Below are 19,158 nucleotides of genomic sequence, written 5' to 3' on the forward strand. Positions count from 1 at the left end.
AAAGTGTGATCTCAATTAAATAAGACTGGTTTCAGGGGCCTCAGAGAGTCAACAGCAGATGAAGACATTTTATATCATTGCCATGATTCAAGGATTAAAGAAAAAAATCAAAACAGGGTTATCATTTCACATTTGTGTTTTTATTCTTAATAAGTCCAAAAAATTAACATAAAAATTTGTCTACGAGTGTCTATTTAAGTTTTTTCATTATTTTGCCTTTGAAGGTCGAAGGTACAGTGGCTAAATATCCAAGTCCAGCAAAAATGTAACACATGCTATTCAAAACAGCATCATAATTTCTTCTTACATAAACTACTTCTAATTTCTGAAAAGAAACAATAGGAGCTTAAATACTATAATATAGTAGTGATGACTGATGGGCAATGCCAATCGGAAGAAAATAATAATCGATTATTATAAATAATCAAAGAAGCATAGTTTAATGTGGCTTAAAGAAAACGTAAAATGTAAAAGATTTATGAATTAATTTCATAGCTATTTTGTTTAATTATGAAAGATTTGATGCAGGTAATTACAATGTAAGTTGTAAGTTAACACTCAACACAAAAATTCAAATTAAGATTTGTTTAAAGATGGGTTTCCGTATATTTTAGTGTCAAATAAACAAACTTTTTGATTAATTGGTGTTCCTAATGAATTATCATGTATTCTTAATCATATCATTATTTTCTTATTGCATATATTTAAGTAATCTAACCAATCAAAATTGTACACTCTAGATAAACAAAAAAAGACTTTTTGACCTTGCTTGATCGGTCACTCATTGGAATTCTGCTGGTAATTCTATTCTAATTTAGCTAATTATGAATTAATTATGAACATGTGAGACAAACCAGTATTTTTCTAAGTCATTAGAACACCTCTCCTTTCTATTTATACAAGTATTAGCATTTTCTATAACATAATTGAAAGTAAGGGAACCCATCTTCAATCTTCACGAAGCAAACACAAAACAAAACAACTAATTTTTAAAATTATTTGCCAGCAACTTTCAGTTGGCATCGGTTGACTTTAACGACAGATAATCGATTGTCATTGACAATCAGAACATCTATATGTTATGGTTATAAGAATTGAGCGACATCAAGCCAAAAGGCTCTACTTACGGCAAAAAAGTCCTGGTCTTTTCTAAATTTCTGGAAATTTTTGGTATGTGGTGAAACACCATAAATATATTCATACCGTTTGGTTGGTACTTCCTTTACTGTAGAATACATTCGCTTCACTGCATTCTAAAAAATAAATATGAACTGTGAAGGCTCCCTAGTGGAGAGAGATAACATACAACAATTCTATTGAGTCCTCTGAATTTGAATGATACAAAAACCACAGCTGGATATTGTACAGAAGTATCTCTAGTAGAGTCTTATCAGTTATCTGCTCTTGCAGCAAGAGATACAGGTCAACAACTTTCACCAAGGCAATTTATTGTCAACATGACCCAAAGTCATGCAGGGTTGATGAAGATTTCTGTGTAAAAATGGTTAGTATATGGTGCTCGGTCATCTCGGTGACATCTCATCTCAGCGACAAACTGAGTATATGGTTAATAAATAAATATTCAAAATGAAATTTTCCACTCTTTACCTTTAACTTTAACTGTCTTTAGTCTATCAAATTATATTTACATAAATCAATTTTCCAGTGGTTCATATTTTCATCAACCCAAAACTCTGAGTTGCATTTTGTATTTGATATTTCAATTCATACGGAAATGATTGCCAAAATTCATTATATTATAGAGAGTAGTTTACGTAATAAAAGAGAGGGGTCTATCTAATTTCTATAGGCCTATCATTCTATGCCTTTCCTTTGGTTTTAGAACTGTTCATTTGTTTAGGCCAATATTCCATTGATCTACAGACAATATTTTACATTGTAAGAGATCAATTGAAGACTCTCCCAAGAAAAAGGAACGTTTTCTATAGTATATTTACCTTGAAAGACATTTTGAAGGTTTCTTCAGGACGTCTTCTTCGAAATGTTAACTCAACCTTCAAAACCGGAAGTAGTATCGCTCAAGGTAAAATTTTGACACATCGCCCTACGTCAAATCGGCCGAGGTACATGTAATACATCATCTTGTCAAATCGTGCACAAAACTTGAAAAATGTCTAAAGGGGTATCATCAATACAGATATTGTAAAATATAAAATGATTTCGATTTCAGTAATGTTGGGCCTATCCTTTTTTTTAACTTCAACAGTAAAGGCGTAGGGATGTAAGCTTGAGAATGAAAGTAATAATTTTTTATTGTTTAATGGCCCTGGCTAGTGAACGTGGCTTTGTTTTAGTTCAAACTTTGTATTTATGGATATAGTAGCTATGCCCATGCATTGCAGATTTTGGAAAAAATCTGAAAGGCGCTAATCTCGCGAAATACCGTTAATTAGCGTTAACAGGTGCGTTATAAGTGATTATCCAGACGTTTCAATATCTATACTAAATGGTCGCTGCAATTTGAGACATGACAACAAAGTCTAGTATTATCTATTGTTGTTATTGTTGCTATGGCCGGTTGAAGAAAACTTCAATTTTCACGTTGACATCAGAAAATAACAAAGATAAACTTTAATACTAAAATCGGCAGCATCAGTTGGAGTAAATTTGGGAGAATTTAGAAGGTGTAAAGTTGGAGGGTATTGTGATACAATGAGTTATTTACGAGAATATGACCGTGATGGTTTACCTGCCATTCGACCATCTTCAGGTGGAATCTTAGAAACTGCCGGAGCAAGAAAATACCGGGCATTAGATACTGACGAATTATTGGGTTACAGGGCAACTTCTCCAACTTTTAGTGGTCGATATGATTCTGGACAAAATAGACGGGGTATGACTGAGGTAAGAAACATTGTAGAACCATGTATCAATTATAATGAAACATAAATTATTATAATTGTTTATTTCATGTAATAATGATACATTGTTCTATATAATTAAATCCATCTTTGATATCAAACTGTTGTATATTCATGGCAGCAGTTTATCTTTTTTATAACATTGTACCATATGGATATTGAGCTATTTAACCCATATACTCTACACCTATATCTGAGTGAAAACATAGTGAAAACTTGCTACAACATGCTTGCTGTCAAGGGAAATAACAAATATTATCAGCAAATCGGGGCAAAATTATTTTCAAAATCACAATTTTTATTAAATTATCACATATAGTTTGAATTTAAATCATAAAATCCTTTTTTTTGTTTACATTGTTTTGGTTATTTCTTTTTTTTAACACAATTTGTTATTTATGTAAACATTACCACATATTTGCCTAGAAACAATCCATTGACAATAACAAAATCAATAACTAACTCTGATGGAATCTTACTATTTTACTATTATTGATTAGAAAACAATGCTAATAGTATTTTAGAGAATTTAATTGAAAAAACAGTTCCTTATTATATTCAAAGCAATATATCAGGGTTGTTAGTTAGCCAGTAATTTAGCGAATGTTTAAATATTGTTTTGTGTTTCAAATGTGCCAGTGGAAATCAGAGATTTTGTTTAAAAAAAATTATTATTTAAGTTTGAAATAAATATATAATGGAGATAAATTTTTCCCATTCTACACCTTCTCATTTGTAGCTGTGACAATATTCATTCTAAGAGTAAAAAATTACTGGCCAGGGAATCAAGAAGTGTCTTCCAGAAACTAATTTATCTTGACATTAGATTTGATACACGTGAAAGTAAGCTTATTACTATTTTTGATAATTGAACTTTTCAGCTCCAAGATCAAGTAAAAGTTTTTCGTGAAGAATTAAGAAAGAAAGATGCCATGATTCAACAATTAGTCAGGTAAAAATCACCTAAACCCCTCCCCCACCCCCCCAAAAAAACCGAATATATGATACCCTAAATAAGATCAAACATTTTTTAATAAAGACCTGGAAATTTGCCGAAGAAACTGAGTAATATGATAATAAAATGTATAATTGGTTATTTATATAATACAATATAATATAAATGTCACAATATATTGACAATCAAGATGAGACTGAAGACACATGAGCAATGTAATCTCTCTGAAACTCTCTGAAGTTTTTAATCAAGGAATTTTCATTTGATTTGAGAATTATATATTGATATACGATAAATACATATTTAATTTCAGTTTGGAATCGGCTCCTAAAACACAAAGTTATGTAGATCCAGTTAGAGTAAGTTTTCTAGACTTTAATTTTAATACTTATATCATTTTAGAATTTGAATCCAAATTTAATTTCAGATTAGTCCAATTAAATAATTGATTGTTAATATTATTTTTTTTAATTATTGTAGTAGTAGATGATGTTTGTTTGTTTTTTTTCTTGCACTAGCAATAGTTCTTGTAATCTCAATGCAAATGTTTTTTTTCATAAATGTTCGAAAAATATTAAAATATTTATACACAGATATTTGTACAATATTGTTTGTTTGAATTCAATTTTTCTATAGCAATTTAACTGTAGTATTTTTCTAGAAAGTTAACACTTTTGTTTAGTTTTTTTTACAATTATTTTGTAGTTAGACCAATATTATTTAGGAGATCGAAATCAAATTGAAACTATGAGAAAAGATATTTCAACTCTTCAAGTACAAAATGATAAATTACAAATACAGGTAACAGATCTCACTTTTTCAAAATTTTTGGAATGTATATTTTTTTTTCACATTTTGAAACTTTTTGAAATTCTTTTTAGTATTGTAGTTATATTATGCTTGATTTTATATATTTTTTTCTTCTTTTAATGTCACATCTTACATCTTTCCACATAGCTTGTGTTCAATCGAGAAAACATTTTGTAATAATTTGTACCAAACTAGCTGTGTCACATCAATAGGTTCTTTCTGGAATGACAAAGAGTTTTCTATTATTGTTTTATAAAAGCAGACAAATGAACACAGTAAAAATGAACATCAGTAAAATTTTCATTCAGTTTTTCTCCTGGCTTCTTAAACAAGTTTTGAGACAGGGCTCAAGACAATTTTCAAATTTTAGACATAAATTTTGATTTTGAATCAACTAGGTTCGCTTTTAAAGATTCTATTAAGCTTATGATATTACCAGGTTCACTGTTAGAAAGTTTACATACCAACAAATATTTTGGTTTGTGTCATTTTAGGTGCGTGATACAGATCATCTGCTAGAAGCTAAAGATATCAAAATCCATGAATTACAAAGTCAAATGGAAACATGTCGAGAAAATGAAATGCGTTTAACAGATATTATTAACAATCTACGTCAACAGTTACATGATGTTCAGAATAAAGCAGGTTCTATAGAATCTATGGCAGGACGCAGTGAATACACCGTGGTAGCACTACAACAAGATAATGCTGATAAAAATGAGAGAATTTTAGAATTAGAAGCTAGACTTAGGTAAGTGTAGTGATCAGATTTGATAAACGAGTTTTTTGACTCCTTTTATGATTCCAAACAGTGGATGTCTGTTGGATTGCTGTCTGTTCAATTTCTTTGTTCAGATAGAAACTTACAGGTTTGCATCTACCTAACCAGCACCTTTTAACTTGTGCCATATTAATTAGCATTTTTCAGAATCTTTTTCAAAAAAGCCATTTTATATATAAAAAAGTGATTGCATTACATTATCAATGAATTCTGCTGATTAAAATGATTCCTTGTTATTTTACAGGAAACAACTAGATGAAAGGGAAATGGCGGAAGCATCCTCTATGGGAGCTGAGAGAAAATTAAATGATTTATTGTCTAATATCAGTAGTTTGTTACGAGCAGATGATATAGACTCTTCCCCTAATTCTATAGATACAGTTGTTAGAAAGGTAGATAACTTCTAAATGACTTTTGTCATCAATTTCACAATTCCTTGTTTAACTGATTTGTAACAATTATACAGACTCAAATTTTGAAAAAATAACTTTGTTCAGTGCCTTTCATTAGGATGTGCCAGACATTTCTTATAGGATTGCTGGCTTGTGTTTTTGGCCTGTTTTGTGATAGGGCTTAAACTTGAAAGCAGACACTGGGCTAACTCTAGGAAGCACTATCTATGGCATTAGGAGAATTTGAACTCTTGACACATAATCCCCATCTCACTATTGACTGAGCCCTTCAATTTTGTGTGTAACAAAAATTTACATAATGTTACAACTTACACCCTTAGATGTTGGCGGTAAAGCTACAGTCCTCTTGATTTTATTAAAATTTTAATTCACAATCCTTGTATTATCTGAAGCGAATTTTCTTTTCACACAAATTTTTTTTTGGTAGTTGACAGATTTAATGCAAGAGAATGCCATGTTAAAAGGAAAGATTTTGACTCTAAATGAATTATTGAATAACACTGAAACTGAAACTAAAGCCAGTCGTGAAACTATCATGAGATTGGTCAGCGAAGTTGGTCGAGAACAAAAAGTAGCCACCAGATACAGTTCAGATATTGATAACCTCAGACAAGTAAGTCTTTCCTCTGTCAATTTTGTAAAATAAAGTTTTTGCAAAACAATTTAAAGGAAAAAGAAAGAAACCATAAGATGTGTTAAAAATTTTGATCAAATCACAGCTGTCATTCAAGAGATTTTGATATAATATCAAATCAAATTTGTCTAGTAAATGTTCCGATTAAGTTCTTTTCATGAAACCACAGTCAGATGTTGGAGCATATTGAATTTAGCCTTTGGAAATAATATGGCATTGGCATTTTCATATCCATTCATTAAATTTCAGTCTGTAAAAATGAAATCATATATATATTTTGAACTGCAACAACAATGTATGATAACAAATTTGTAATTTGTAGGAAAGAGACAATGCTTTAGCTGCAAGACGTGACATGGAAAGAGAGGTAGAAGTGGTGAAAGAAAGACTCGAAGCCAACCAGAGGGCGCTTGATGCAACACGCAATGAGCTGGAACTCCGTGAAGGCCGATTGAATCATTTAGATAGAGAATATCGTGAAACAACTAACAACACACGCAGCACTACCTCACAGTTTAATCTATTTAAAGAACAACTAGCCAATATCCTTAGCAACAGTTACACCAATGTACCACCTTCTGAAGATCTTATCAGAGACTCCATTTTGAATTTAGCACAGAATAACAAGGAACTTGTTTTAGTGAGTGATTCCATTCCTTGCTTGAATGATTTGCTTTGAAATATTATTTCCATTTTGTGGAATGATTTTAAAAGATTCTATTGGGGCATCCTGGTTTAGTTAGTTTATGATGGCTTCAATATGCAATTATACGGTATATCAATTTGATATTTTGGTTTGATCTCTTGTCTGGTAATGGAAAAATTCTTTATTTACATGTACGAAGCTATATCCTATTTTATATCCTATTTTATATCCTATTTTATATCCTATTTTATATATCCTATTTTATATATCCTATTTTATATCCTATTTTATATCCTATGGTAAATGTCAATATTTTTAATCTTTCAGCAAGTAGAAACATTAGAAAGCAGGGTAAAGAGTTTAGCAGAACAACTTGATAGTCAGATTGATATGCAGAGAACTCTGGCTCAACGTGCCAAACGGGCTGAAACTGAGGCAGCCGACTTAGATGAGAAGTTACGTTATGCTGAAGGTGATCTGGCAGCTAATGATGTCTTACGTGAAGGTTTCAAGACAGACAAAGAAAAGGTGGGCATTTAAATGTAAAAGATACATTGGCAAATTTTGCAACCGATGGGACAGCAGGCTGTTCAGGGCTAATTTTGGATTCAATAAGATGAAATAAAAAGAGTTTTTAATCCTATTTTTATAATCCTGATTGGGTAAATTGAGGTAGGTAAGCTATGAGGTAGGTAAGCTATGCAGTGTGCAATGAGAGAAATTGAGAAAGGACTGCAGCATTAGCGTACTCTTTTCCAATTTCTAAATGTCTTAGGATCTTTAAAGAGGGATTGTAAACCAACTGTTCTGGTTGTAATTTCAGTATATGAGATGTCTACAGAGACTAGGAGAAGCCATGAGAATGGATAAAATTTCAGCTGATCTTGGTTTTGACATGATGTTGGAAGCTTTGGAAGCTCGTGCAGATCAATTGGTACAACGAGAATCAGATAAACTAGCCGATAAAACTAGCGCCACCTATAATCTGCAACGTAAAGTGAAAACTCTCCGAGATCAGTTGGAGAGCAAGGATCTACATATTGATCTTCTACGTAAAAAGATGACAAGTTTAGAAGAGAGACTCCACGGTAGATCAGAATTAGAACGTGATCGCGATGCTGAGTCAATTCGAATTAAGAAATTAGAAAAGGTTATTTCTAAATATAAGTTACAGATACAAGACTCAAGACATGAAATCAACAATCTGAAGGCTCAACTTCTTGGCTCAGCAGAACTCAGGGTGAGTGAAGAAAATATTATGTTTATTTTTGTACACCCACATCGAATGGGGAGGTATGGTCATGTCAGATGGACATTTGCTCTTACAATCTGGAAGGTACAATCCTTGTTTATAAGTTATGACGCATGGTGCAAATGTCTGTATTACCCATCAAAATAAAGACATGTTGAATAGAATAATGACTAACTTTGAATTACATTGATTACAAAACCCCCATGATAAAGAATAATAAATTCTTTTTACTTTTCAGTCCAGAACAATAGATCAACAGAGAGATGTAGATGAATTAGCCAAACAAGTTGAGGAATTGGAAATGCTTCGTAAACGTCAATCTCGTAAAATTTCGGACTTAAAAGAAGAACTCCAATACCAGGGCTCTGATTCTCAGGAGAAACAAGTCGTCACAGATAATGCAGTCCACGCTCTCTCTGGTGAACTACGTACAGCAAAAACAGCCCTTACTGCCATTCAGAACAGAGAAAAACAGGTAGGAACTTGACACTGCTATTAACAGCATTTCAGTAAATATTAGGGTTCAGCAGCAAAAAAATCCAACTCACAGCTGACTAGGCTTTGATACTTGTGGGCAAAATCCACAAACATTTTCAAATGTGGAGAAAGACTAGCAGACAACATAGGTAATTGAATGGTACTGTTTGCAACTTTGCAACCATAATTTCATTTTGGGTTAAAAACCCATTTTATTTGAATGTACCAAGACAGCAGTTGCTTAGCTACTCTTGAAGATAGCTATATTTGATGTGAACCTAGAACCTATCTTATTGTACTTATTTATGTTTCTTGCAGTTGTTAGATTTTCGTAATGTTGTATCAAGAATGCTGGGATTAGACATCAACTCACTGGCAGTTCCAGACTACGAGATCATTTCACGTTTAGAACTACTCGTCAAGTCTCATCATAGTCAGGCCTTTACCAACATGAACCTTGACGAAGCTCTAGCTGGTGTGGAAGATGGGTTCCTCAGTGGTTTGGAAGACAACACCAGAATTGTGAATGACCATGTCTTAACACGACCTCGGGACAAATCTCGACGAAAATCTGCCAAACTTCGAGGTCGAGCTAGATCAATGTCTCCACAAAGACGAGATCCTCGTCGATATTAACTCTAATAGTTCTATTTCTTTAAATCTATCTTGTAAATCTATAAAATATAAGAAATTTCATGTCAAAAATTGAATTGATTTCAAAAAATTTCTTAAATTATATCAAATTCTTTGGTCAGATTTTTCTTATGTTTTTTTTAGTCAATCTGCGATTTAGAAAAATTGATTTGATTTCAATATGATTTCTGAGGAAATTCTTATGTCAAGTTTTTCTTATTATTTTATAATCTATCTGTGATATACTTTATAAAACTTGAATGTTATAATTGTGAGAAAAGATTTAGATTGTTACCTTCTGTGCAAACTTTCCCTAAAACATAACTTTCTTTAGTTTCTAGTGTTTGTGCTGCAACTTGTTTGTTTCTTATTATCCCAATATCCCCTTTATATATTCCAACATCTCGGACAGTAACTTATTTTGTAATATAACAATCTGTATTTTTGTAGTTAAATATATGTATATTTTATACAGGCACATGTATGTATATTTTCACATTGATAATGTATAATATATATGGACACTAGTTAGCTCTAAAGGCACATTTTGAATTATTCTTACAGAGGAACATATGATTGCTAATATTATTTATGAGAAAATTCAAATAAGCATAGTTTAAAATGATTTACTGATTTTAAGGCATAGGTTTGCATGATTGCTAAAGATTATTTATGGGAAAATTGATACATGCATAGCCCAGGTTTAGATATACAATATGATGTTCATAACTATGCCATAGGTCTTTGTGGCTGCCAAATGATATGGATATGGAATTCATGGCAATTACTAAAAGTAAATCATGAGCCATTTAATTATAGTTATATTTAGAAATTTATAATACATGACATGTCTGAAATATATTTTCCTCTGTTTGAACCTATCTAAATATTATATATTGTAGATAACAAATTATTTATAAAAAATTATTATTTTAATCAAAATCTTTGCCTATACCAATGTTTTTATTATCCAAAAATTTCATTTTATAATCATTACATTAATTTTAGTGGCCTTTTATCTCCTTCCATTTTCTATCTTATCCTCGTAAATTTGATCTTATATAAATCGGCAAGGCACAGTCAAATTGAAAACCAAATATTTCAGTCACCTTTTTATTGTATATTTTATCTTTTCTCAAGTAAAAAATTAGGGTAGATAAGAGCACACTATTTAGTAATACTGCAGCTTTTTTGATGTTTGAATTGGAAAAAAAATTATACATTGATTTCATAATCTGATGTCTTTATGCACAACCCTTCCAACTACTCAAATTATACATCATCTGTCAATATTTTGTGAAAGTAGAATTTTAAATAAACATCTCCTTTGAATTGGTGGATTTTTTTACGCTTCCATGTAGATTAGGATGTCTTGTCAGCAAGTTACTTAACACGCCATCTGGTGGAATTTGGATATATTAAACGTAGTCATAATTTGTTAACCAATTAAAAACATTGTTAAAAACAATGCAACTGATGAATAAGAGCTTTTGTATCCATGAATTTTACGTGCCATTGCTTTTAGAATTTGCAAAACCACATATTTAAAATGGTATTAGAGATCATGGCATCAAAATGTCTGGAATAACAGGAATCACAGGTATTAGGGAATTCCTTTAACTAAATCAGTTCAAAACCAGTAGCTACTGTCTGAAAAGGAGGGGCGAATGGTGCTTTATCACTAGGCAACTACAGTAAGCCAGAACCAAATAAAAGTCTAAATTTGTTAATCTTTTAATAAAGAAATATCTATTATTAACTTACATATTAAAATCTTTTATATACAATTATTGTTGAGCTATAAACTTAATAAACAAGAAAAATGTTGAATATTCAAAATAACGAAAAACATTAAAAATCTTTATCACAGTTGTGTTGAATGCTGCATGAAAACAAAAAAAATTCAATTTAATATACATAAAATGAAGGGCACAAAACATCTATCTAGGAAATGAAACTGATGAATCAAACAGGGCCAGTATTCTCCAAAACTTAGTTAATTTAATGTTTCATTCATCTGATTGGACACTAAAATCAGTAAAGAATCCAATCAGATTACTGTATTTCTAAAAATTGGATTTCTTAGTTAAAGTGACAGATACATCATTTTGGGGGTTGATTTGAGTCTTAAATATGTATATAGTCTTCAGAAATACTAGAAATGTACAGAAATTACATAATTCTTTCAAAAATATCTCAAAGTAAGAATTTCTTTTCATATTTCTACAGATGTCTTTTCTATATATTACGAAGAAAACTTGTCTTTTTAACTTTTTTTTGGATAATTCTAGACACACATGAACACTATTAGTGATTGGAAACAATTCCCGTTTCTGAGACTAAAAGTTTGATTGGTCAAAAAAATGGCTCACTTGTCCCTTTAAGATAACATAATTATTATTATGCAGTAGCTGATGATTTTCATAGCCTAGAAAAGTGCAGGAAACTCTGATAAAAATATGTTAGTAAAATTTTAATCAAACCGAGTGTGAATAGCTACATGAAATGGTAAGTAGATATGAAATCAATGCTGTTGTGGAAAAGCTATTTATAAAGGCTGTAGCTATTCGCACGGCAACGGTACAAAAATGGGCATTAAAAACCATGGCCACCCCTAACTAACCCTAACAAAATCACTTAATATCATTCTTGACAATCAAAATGGCTTCTCGCTTTAAAAAAAAACAAAAACTAGCACGCCTATTGTGTCTTATCTTATCCGTACCATTGTTTATAAATCATAATGCACATATTTTCTGTACAATACAGTCATATGATTGTGAAATAAAATTTTATACACATGAAACACCATATGTTTTATATCAAATCATTGTTTTTAGTTGCCCTACAAATACAATTAAATATTTGTTAAACTTAACTGATATAAATTAAGACAAAATTGAGCACTGTTTAACACAAGAGATCTAATAAGATGAATCAGCAGAATACATGGACCCATACGAGGTTAATATTAAAAAAATATGTTTCCAACAGCCTTATTCTCCAAAATATGATGATCCAAATACTTGTAAGTTTCAATTAAAAACCTTTAAAAATACATTTTGTTAATATAAGGCATCTAAACTGGATAGCTGCATCTTCATTATTATACTTTCCAAGAACGCTATATCTTAACATCACACACGAAACATTTAAAGGATCTTAATACAGGATTCATCCACAAACAAAAATTTCTAAAAAGGCTGTTATATTCTCTACCATACTCAAGATATTACAAACTCTGTCTATTACCTTGACATCATTGGACACATTTCTTATATCACAAAGCAGTTTGTAAATAAAACGATTTAATTGGATTCTATTTGATGAATACAACCAATCAGAGCTCTAGACAGATAGGACTAATCTGTGTACAGTCATTCTGTCAAGGACTCTAATAGGCTGTATTCATAATTGACAAACCAATTCAATTGCTGCATTATTTATAAACTAATGTGATACAAGAAAAGTATCTCGCGATGTCAAGGTATCAGAGGAATATGTAATATGACATGTGAAGATGATCTTCTACAAAAATACGAATTTGCATATCATTATTTTGCAGCAGTTCCACAAGTCTATAAAATGCTGATTTTCAACTATGTGGCACCATTTCCATTAACCTGTTGTCACCATTCCTTTGTCTTTAGACGACAGATATCACTCCTGTAATGTGAGGCGTTATTTCACTTCTGTAATTATTCCTCAAAATGGAGACTTATATGTCTGTTTGTTTGTAATGTAATTGGTTGCTAACTGGTGCAGAGAAGAGCAAAATGTGTAGTCAGGCAAAGATATCAATGCTTACCAAGCTTCAATTCAAAACATAAACACGAGCAGTACCCTTTTTTTTTTTGTTAAAATGAATGTTAATAGAAGTTATACACTTCAACTGTGTTGATTTTTACTTAGACTGCCTAAAAAATAAATTGGTCTCATGTTTGTATTTTTTTTTTTTTTGGACCTTGATGAGCACAAATACCTTTGCCTTTGCCTGACTATAAATGATATTAAACTATAGTGTCATTATGACCATCAGAATCTAGGATTGAGTGAAGGTAATGTATATTGTCCGTACATTATTTTATTAGGTTTACCCTGGGCCTGAAAAACACAAAGAAATTAACATATTTTAGGTTTAAACCAATCAGTGCTTCCTGTGCCTCTCCCTCCAAATTTTCATCCAATTGATATTTATCAAAAAGGCATAGCTATCAGCATAGACAATGCAGGTGCACAGAGGAATTTCTCGCAAAAATACCAATACCATATAGCAAGTTAGCAGTGCATATTATTAAACTGTTGATTTGTCCCTTTTTCTAATCTCAACCAAAACTTTCACTAAGTGATATGAATGGTGTATCACCTATTTGTACGAGGAGATAACTATATTCGGTCAAATTTCATGCAATAATAGTGTCCATGAAGTCAAACTTGTTGGACATCTTCAATTTGAAGACTTCAAATAATGAACTTATTTTACCTTATGAGGTTTATAACCATTATTTACAGATGGTAAAATTGTCGTCTGCTCAACGTTTCCTCCACCACCGCCATTTTGATATTTATATTTATTACTTGATGGAAAGCCATTAAATACAGAGTTGTATGCTGTTGGGTGTATCTCTACACGAGGAAATAGTCCTGTATGGTTTGTATACTGCTGACTTGATTGATATCTTTTATTCTTCCGCTACAAAAAATAATAACAGGGTAAAAATTGGAGTCTGAGAAAACTATAGGAATAGATGTGCTTTTAATTGATGCCAAAAAAGGGAAAGAACTTAGAAATTACTGAGAAAAAGATATTACTTAAATCTACAGAAGAAATATACGGAGATCTATTAAAAGTTAGCTAAGAGATTTCGCTAACCAAACTTAAAAAAGAATAGAAAAATTTATTTTGTTAAAGATAAAGCAATAAAAGGTTGTTCAAAAAAAATTTGTTGACAGAAACATTATAACAAATTGATGTTAGTATAATAAATGTGTCATGTGCAAGAAAAGTGCCTTATTTTCAGAAACAAAAGTGTAGACTGCGAAAGTGATCTATCCTCCGCAGCAAAAACAATGTGAATCTCAACTAGTGCAGTACACCCATGACTGTGTATATTGTCAGGCAACTGAAAATACCCCTAATCTTACAAATGAGCTCTTCCAATCATACAAGTACAGTATCATATTGATTGAAAGTATGCATGTGTAGCAGAGTCCAATCAACAAATGGGGTGTGTCAAAATTAACATGTTGAATCACACAATTGTTATTACAGTAACCATTAGCACACCATGATACCTTATTTGGTGATTGACAATAAGCCTCACTATCAGATGCATAACTGTCAACATTAGAATTCAAATTTTCTTTGGTTTCTGTATCAGAATGAGTCACATGATCAGTGAGATTAATTTCATCTACTGTAACTTGTTCGTAACTTCCTTCAATGGAGACAAGCGACACTGGTGTTGATGGTAGGCATGGCAACCCCTCAAGGTCTTTGATTTCATTTTCTGTTGGACTAAAAATTATTTTAGGTAAACTACTATAAGGAACAGTTCTGTCTGACATACATACAGAAATTTTGTCAGATTCATCTAAAGGAGACATAGTCCGTCCAAGTCGCTTTTTTCTACGTACCCGTTTTTTATACATATAATTATGTGGGGGTAATGAATGAGGTTTAGGGATGCTGGGATACATTGTAATTTCTGTCATCTTCGGTCGTAACTCCAGAGATTCTTTGTTGGCGTTGTCTTCAGATTTTGATACCACTTTCTCTTCATTCATTGGACGAATTGGTTTTTCATGATCTGTCTTTCGTTTTTCATCCTGTTCTTGTTGCCGTGCTTTCATGATCTGTATTCTCTTATCAGCATCTCTGTTAAGAAACTCTTATGCATTAGAAGGTAAAAAGGCTATTGAAAATTTTCAATTTATAATGCATTAATTCATGTCAAATTGTGTATGTCTGTTGTGCTTAAAATTTTTAGAGTCCACATGGTAAACTAACTAGACACAATTATATGGATAACAATTACTGGGTACTTTAATAAAAAGCTTGTGTTGATTCAACAATGGTGCTTTTGTCTCTATCAAGTAGTGACACAGTAAACTATAATCAGGGATGAGACATAAAACGCTGATTTATAGTATGACCTTGGAATTCAAATTTCAAGGTCATGGTTTCTCCAGTCTATGAAACGCGTCTCAATATACCTTTTTAAGTGTAAACTTCAAATTGTGTTATAAGCAAATGATTAACTTTTGTCAAATCCTTGCAAAATGACATAAGGACATTTGCTAATAAGTTATTTTCAAGACTTACTTAAGTTCTTTAAAATAAGGATGCCTTAAGGCTTGGCGCGCTGTCAGTCTGTCGTCTGGATCATATGTACACATTAAATATATTAAGGCTATAGCATCTTCAGTCACATGAGGTAATAATCTTTCTATTCCACTTCCTTTCTTGGGTGGGAAATTAAAATTCATTCCTCTTGACCTGCAAGAAAAAAATTGTCACAGAACATAAAAAAATTTGATGTAAATAGAGACCACATTAGATTTCATAAAAAATTAAATACATGAGACAAACAACAGTATGTTTCGAAATTAGAGCCCCCCTCCCCCCCATTCCACACAATAAACTAAAATAGATAAAAACTAAGGTGATCTAGAACAGGTATTTGTTTGAGTTTCTGACTACTTAATATTTTGTGTGACCTCCACCTGCCTGTACCACTAAATATAATATATCTTTTATTTTTTTTTCATTTTCTTGAAATAATCCATCACAGATACAATACCTTTAAACAATCATATACTAACCTGCGTAATTTTTTGAGCACTGCTTGATCTGGTGTTCCCATGACATCATGTATCTTAGCGATTTGGTCCACTTCATTAGAACCAGGAAATAACGGATGAAGACTGAAAAAAAATAATCCAAAGTTTAATACATCACGAGAACCATTATCTTTACTTTAAGTATATTTTTTGGCACCTTATCCTGTTATTGCATATTGCAGTCAAACTGAGATTCTTTAACTGAGAAAATATATAAACATGTCATTAGCTTATAGAAATACAAACCTGAGAATTTCAAAGAACACACAACCCACACTCCACATGTCCATTTTATATGAATAAAATCCATCAGTTAATAAACATTCTGGAGCTCGATACCTGAAATAATATAACATCTTTCTTCAAATAAGTTTTTCTTGAGGTGTAACTGTAACAATTTGAGCGGTAGAATTTGACATCATTTGCTTGAATTTGAATAAATAATCCAGTATTAATGCAGATCTCTAAAATTACAAGAATATTTGAATTCATGATCTTGATAGTAATTCATCATCGATTGGTATCTCTTAAAGTACATACCATCTTGTAGAGATATATTCAGTATATGGTTGCTTTGAATGTAAACTTCTACATGAACCAAAATCTGCCAGTTTTAGCAGATCATCCTGAAACATATAATATATTGCATACATACTACTATTTAGTTGTGAATTTAGTACACACCCCTTTTTCAACCACAAGTGAATCTTGACAAATCTCTGTCACCATCAATAAAGAACAATCAAAAAAGAACAAAAACTCAAAAGGGGCAGGTTTCCCCCTGTCAGTGATGCAGGTAAGAGGGGCTGACATGGAAAAGTCATTCAGATGGGACAATAAACCAAGGCCACGTGTGCTACAGACTGTGCACGTCACAGATCCCTCGACCTTGCATGGCCTTGCCCGTCTTTATTAGCCCAGACGGTGAACAAAATTAGGACGTAAAACTCCATTCATTTCATTACCTTAATGAGAATATTTTCAGGCTTAACATCACGATGGAAGATACCATTACTGTTTAAATATACAGAAAAAAACACAGTCAAGATCATTAGATATATAAAAAACATATAACATTTAAATAATACATTTATAGTAAAACATTTTTCACAAATGATAACAATAAATTCTGATGCTTATTCAACCAGCCTATATATCTAACATTCCTTCTAATTTGGTAATGTTTTAATAAGTGTTGGACAAGAGCAATAACTCCTAGGAAAAATATATTTATGAAAATTTGGCAAGGTTGAATATTTACAGCAATAAAACAAACCTAGTCCAGTGCTTTTATGAAACTATGTTCTCATTACCATAAGACATAGAAGGGATAACAGTTTCCAGAGTAAAGCATTTAAGGCTGCAGTAAGAAAAAACGGTTGCGCCTTTTATCCTTAGAAATAACCATGAAGTGTAAAGGTTCCAATGATTTGCAGGTGCCCTTATGATCATGATATAGTTCTATATCAAAGGGAGAGTGAGTATAATACATGTATATATAATGAAGCTTTGTGTTAAATATATGAAGCCAGAAGAAAAGTAGAGAGTGAATAAATAAATAATAGCACACAGGTTTACAAAACAATCAATTAACATAAAACACACACAGCTATTTTTCTTCAATGTGAGAATTGTTCACGGTTTTTAGTCTTTCAGGGGCCATATTCTCAAAGACTTAACTTATATAAAGTCCAGATTTTAAGAAATACAGTAATCTGATGTAAAGTTAAGAAAAACTTTAAAATTGATATGAGTAATTGACCAATCAGGGATCACTATAATCATCGTAAGTGAAGGCCCCCTCCTGGACTGTCTTAAAACAATTCAAGATGTTCATGCTAAATCAGAGCAATTGTCTCATCTAAAATAAAGTATGTAGCAATTCTGACAGATTAGATTTTAAGACAAATCAAAAGTAACATTATTACAAATTAAATCCATCACAGGTTAGTTAGTATACAATTCACAGCAACCATACAATTATTACACAGATTTGATATTTTGTTTCATGCTTTCTCTTCAGTTTATTACACTTGCCATCCAAGATCTGACAAAAATGTTTTACATCTCATGTTCTTGATCATTTATTATTCAACCAATTAAATGCTCTGATCAGTTTAAATAAATCCCCTTAGCGTATGTGAGGTTAACAGTTCAATATTAGTATCTGATACATGATCACACCATGAGTACCCCCACATTGTGGCCCTCCTCTCTCCAGAACTGAAGCTGACACAATATATCATTTAACATAGGGAGTAAATTGTCTGAGGCCCCTAATTGATTCCCCCTCCAAACGCCCACCCACCCTTCCTCACCACTGTTCCTCAACAGTTAAATATTAGTATCTGATACACGACACACCAAGTCTTACCAATGCATATGTTCGACAGCTTTAATGAGTTGATAAATAAAACTGGTGACCTGATATTCAGGTAGAGGTGATTTCTGGTCTGTAATAATTCAAATAAATAGGACCAGTGTCTTTACTGTGGACAGGAAGAAAGTGGGAAAGAACCAACACTCAAAAAGTATGATTATTAAAAAAAATTTAAGCTTGACATATAATAACAACTGAGCATTTAACATTAGATTAGTTGTTCTGCAAAAACAAAATAAATTTAGTTAAGCATATAAGCCAATTTTGGTCCCTAATGGCTAAAACAATTCCAGATTATTTAGTACTTTATAAATTTTGAAATGATTTATTTCCTCTTATATACAGTACTTTGTGACATAGATTGGCAAAACCTTACAATATTCAGTAAAGACAATAGTATCAGTAGCTACAATCAATAACTTGACACACTACTAGAGACAGATTTATCTGAA

At 31.7% G+C, this 19,158-nt stretch overlaps 3 protein-coding genes across 3 annotated transcripts in view; 1 reads left to right on the forward strand and 2 right to left on the reverse strand.

Annotated features, from left to right (window-relative positions):
- Nucleotides 1–5,141: 5,141 nt before the first annotated feature.
- On the forward strand, nucleotides 5,142–9,486 carry LOTGIDRAFT_127327 (hypothetical protein; the record flags this gene model as incomplete). The annotated part of the gene is made up of 8 exons (XM_009063375.1): nucleotides 5,142–5,398; nucleotides 5,673–5,820; nucleotides 6,269–6,454; nucleotides 6,798–7,115; nucleotides 7,449–7,649; nucleotides 7,945–8,361; nucleotides 8,612–8,848; nucleotides 9,169–9,486. Coding segments are annotated over 8 exons (2,082 nt in total), but the record flags the coding sequence as incomplete, so codon positions are not given.
- A 2,753-nt stretch (nucleotides 9,487–12,239) lies between these two features.
- LOTGIDRAFT_194178 (hypothetical protein) lies at nucleotides 12,240–15,982 on the reverse strand. The gene is made up of 4 exons (XM_009063376.1): nucleotides 15,809–15,982; nucleotides 15,121–15,361; nucleotides 13,967–14,176; nucleotides 12,240–13,587 (listed from the first exon to the last, which is right to left on the reverse strand). The coding sequence occupies exons 1-4, from the start codon at nucleotides 15,970–15,972 to the stop codon at nucleotides 13,519–13,521; spliced, it is 684 nt and encodes a 227-aa protein (XP_009061624.1). The 5' UTR covers nucleotides 15,973–15,982; the 3' UTR covers nucleotides 12,240–13,518.
- Nucleotides 15,805–19,158, reverse strand: part of LOTGIDRAFT_127222 (hypothetical protein) — a gene marked incomplete at both ends in the record, with an annotated part of 6,085 nt that continues 2,731 nt past the window's right edge. The window contains 6 exons of the mRNA XM_009063377.1: nucleotides 15,805–15,982; nucleotides 16,309–16,410; nucleotides 16,573–16,665; nucleotides 16,867–16,952; nucleotides 17,292–17,340; nucleotides 18,701–18,779. Coding sequence (XP_009061625.1) covers nucleotides 15,805–15,982; nucleotides 16,309–16,410; nucleotides 16,573–16,665; nucleotides 16,867–16,952; nucleotides 17,292–17,340; nucleotides 18,701–18,779 — 587 coding nt within the window. The remainder of the gene's footprint in view (nucleotides 15,983–16,308; nucleotides 16,411–16,572; nucleotides 16,666–16,866; nucleotides 16,953–17,291; nucleotides 17,341–18,700; nucleotides 18,780–19,158) is intronic.

The sequence above is a fragment of the Lottia gigantea genome (assembly GCF_000327385.1).
Source record: "Lottia gigantea unplaced genomic scaffold LOTGIsca_57, whole genome shotgun sequence".
NCBI lineage: Eukaryota > Metazoa > Mollusca > Gastropoda > Lottiidae > Lottia > Lottia gigantea.

Bases quoted from the DNA above. Each gene is read 5' to 3' on its own strand.
- LOTGIDRAFT_194178 (XM_009063376.1), bottom strand. From the start codon at position 15,972: ATGAATTTTAATTTCCCACCCAAGAAAGGAAGTGGAATAGAAAGATTA. The intron at 15,362-15,808 runs GTAAGTCTTGAA...GTTTCTTAACAG, and splicing joins CCTTATTTTAAAGAACTTAA to AGATGCTGATAAGAGAATAC. The intron at 14,177-15,120 runs GTACGTAGAAAA...TATTTTTTGTAG, and splicing joins ATTATATGTATAAAAAACGG to CGGAAGAATAAAAGATATCA.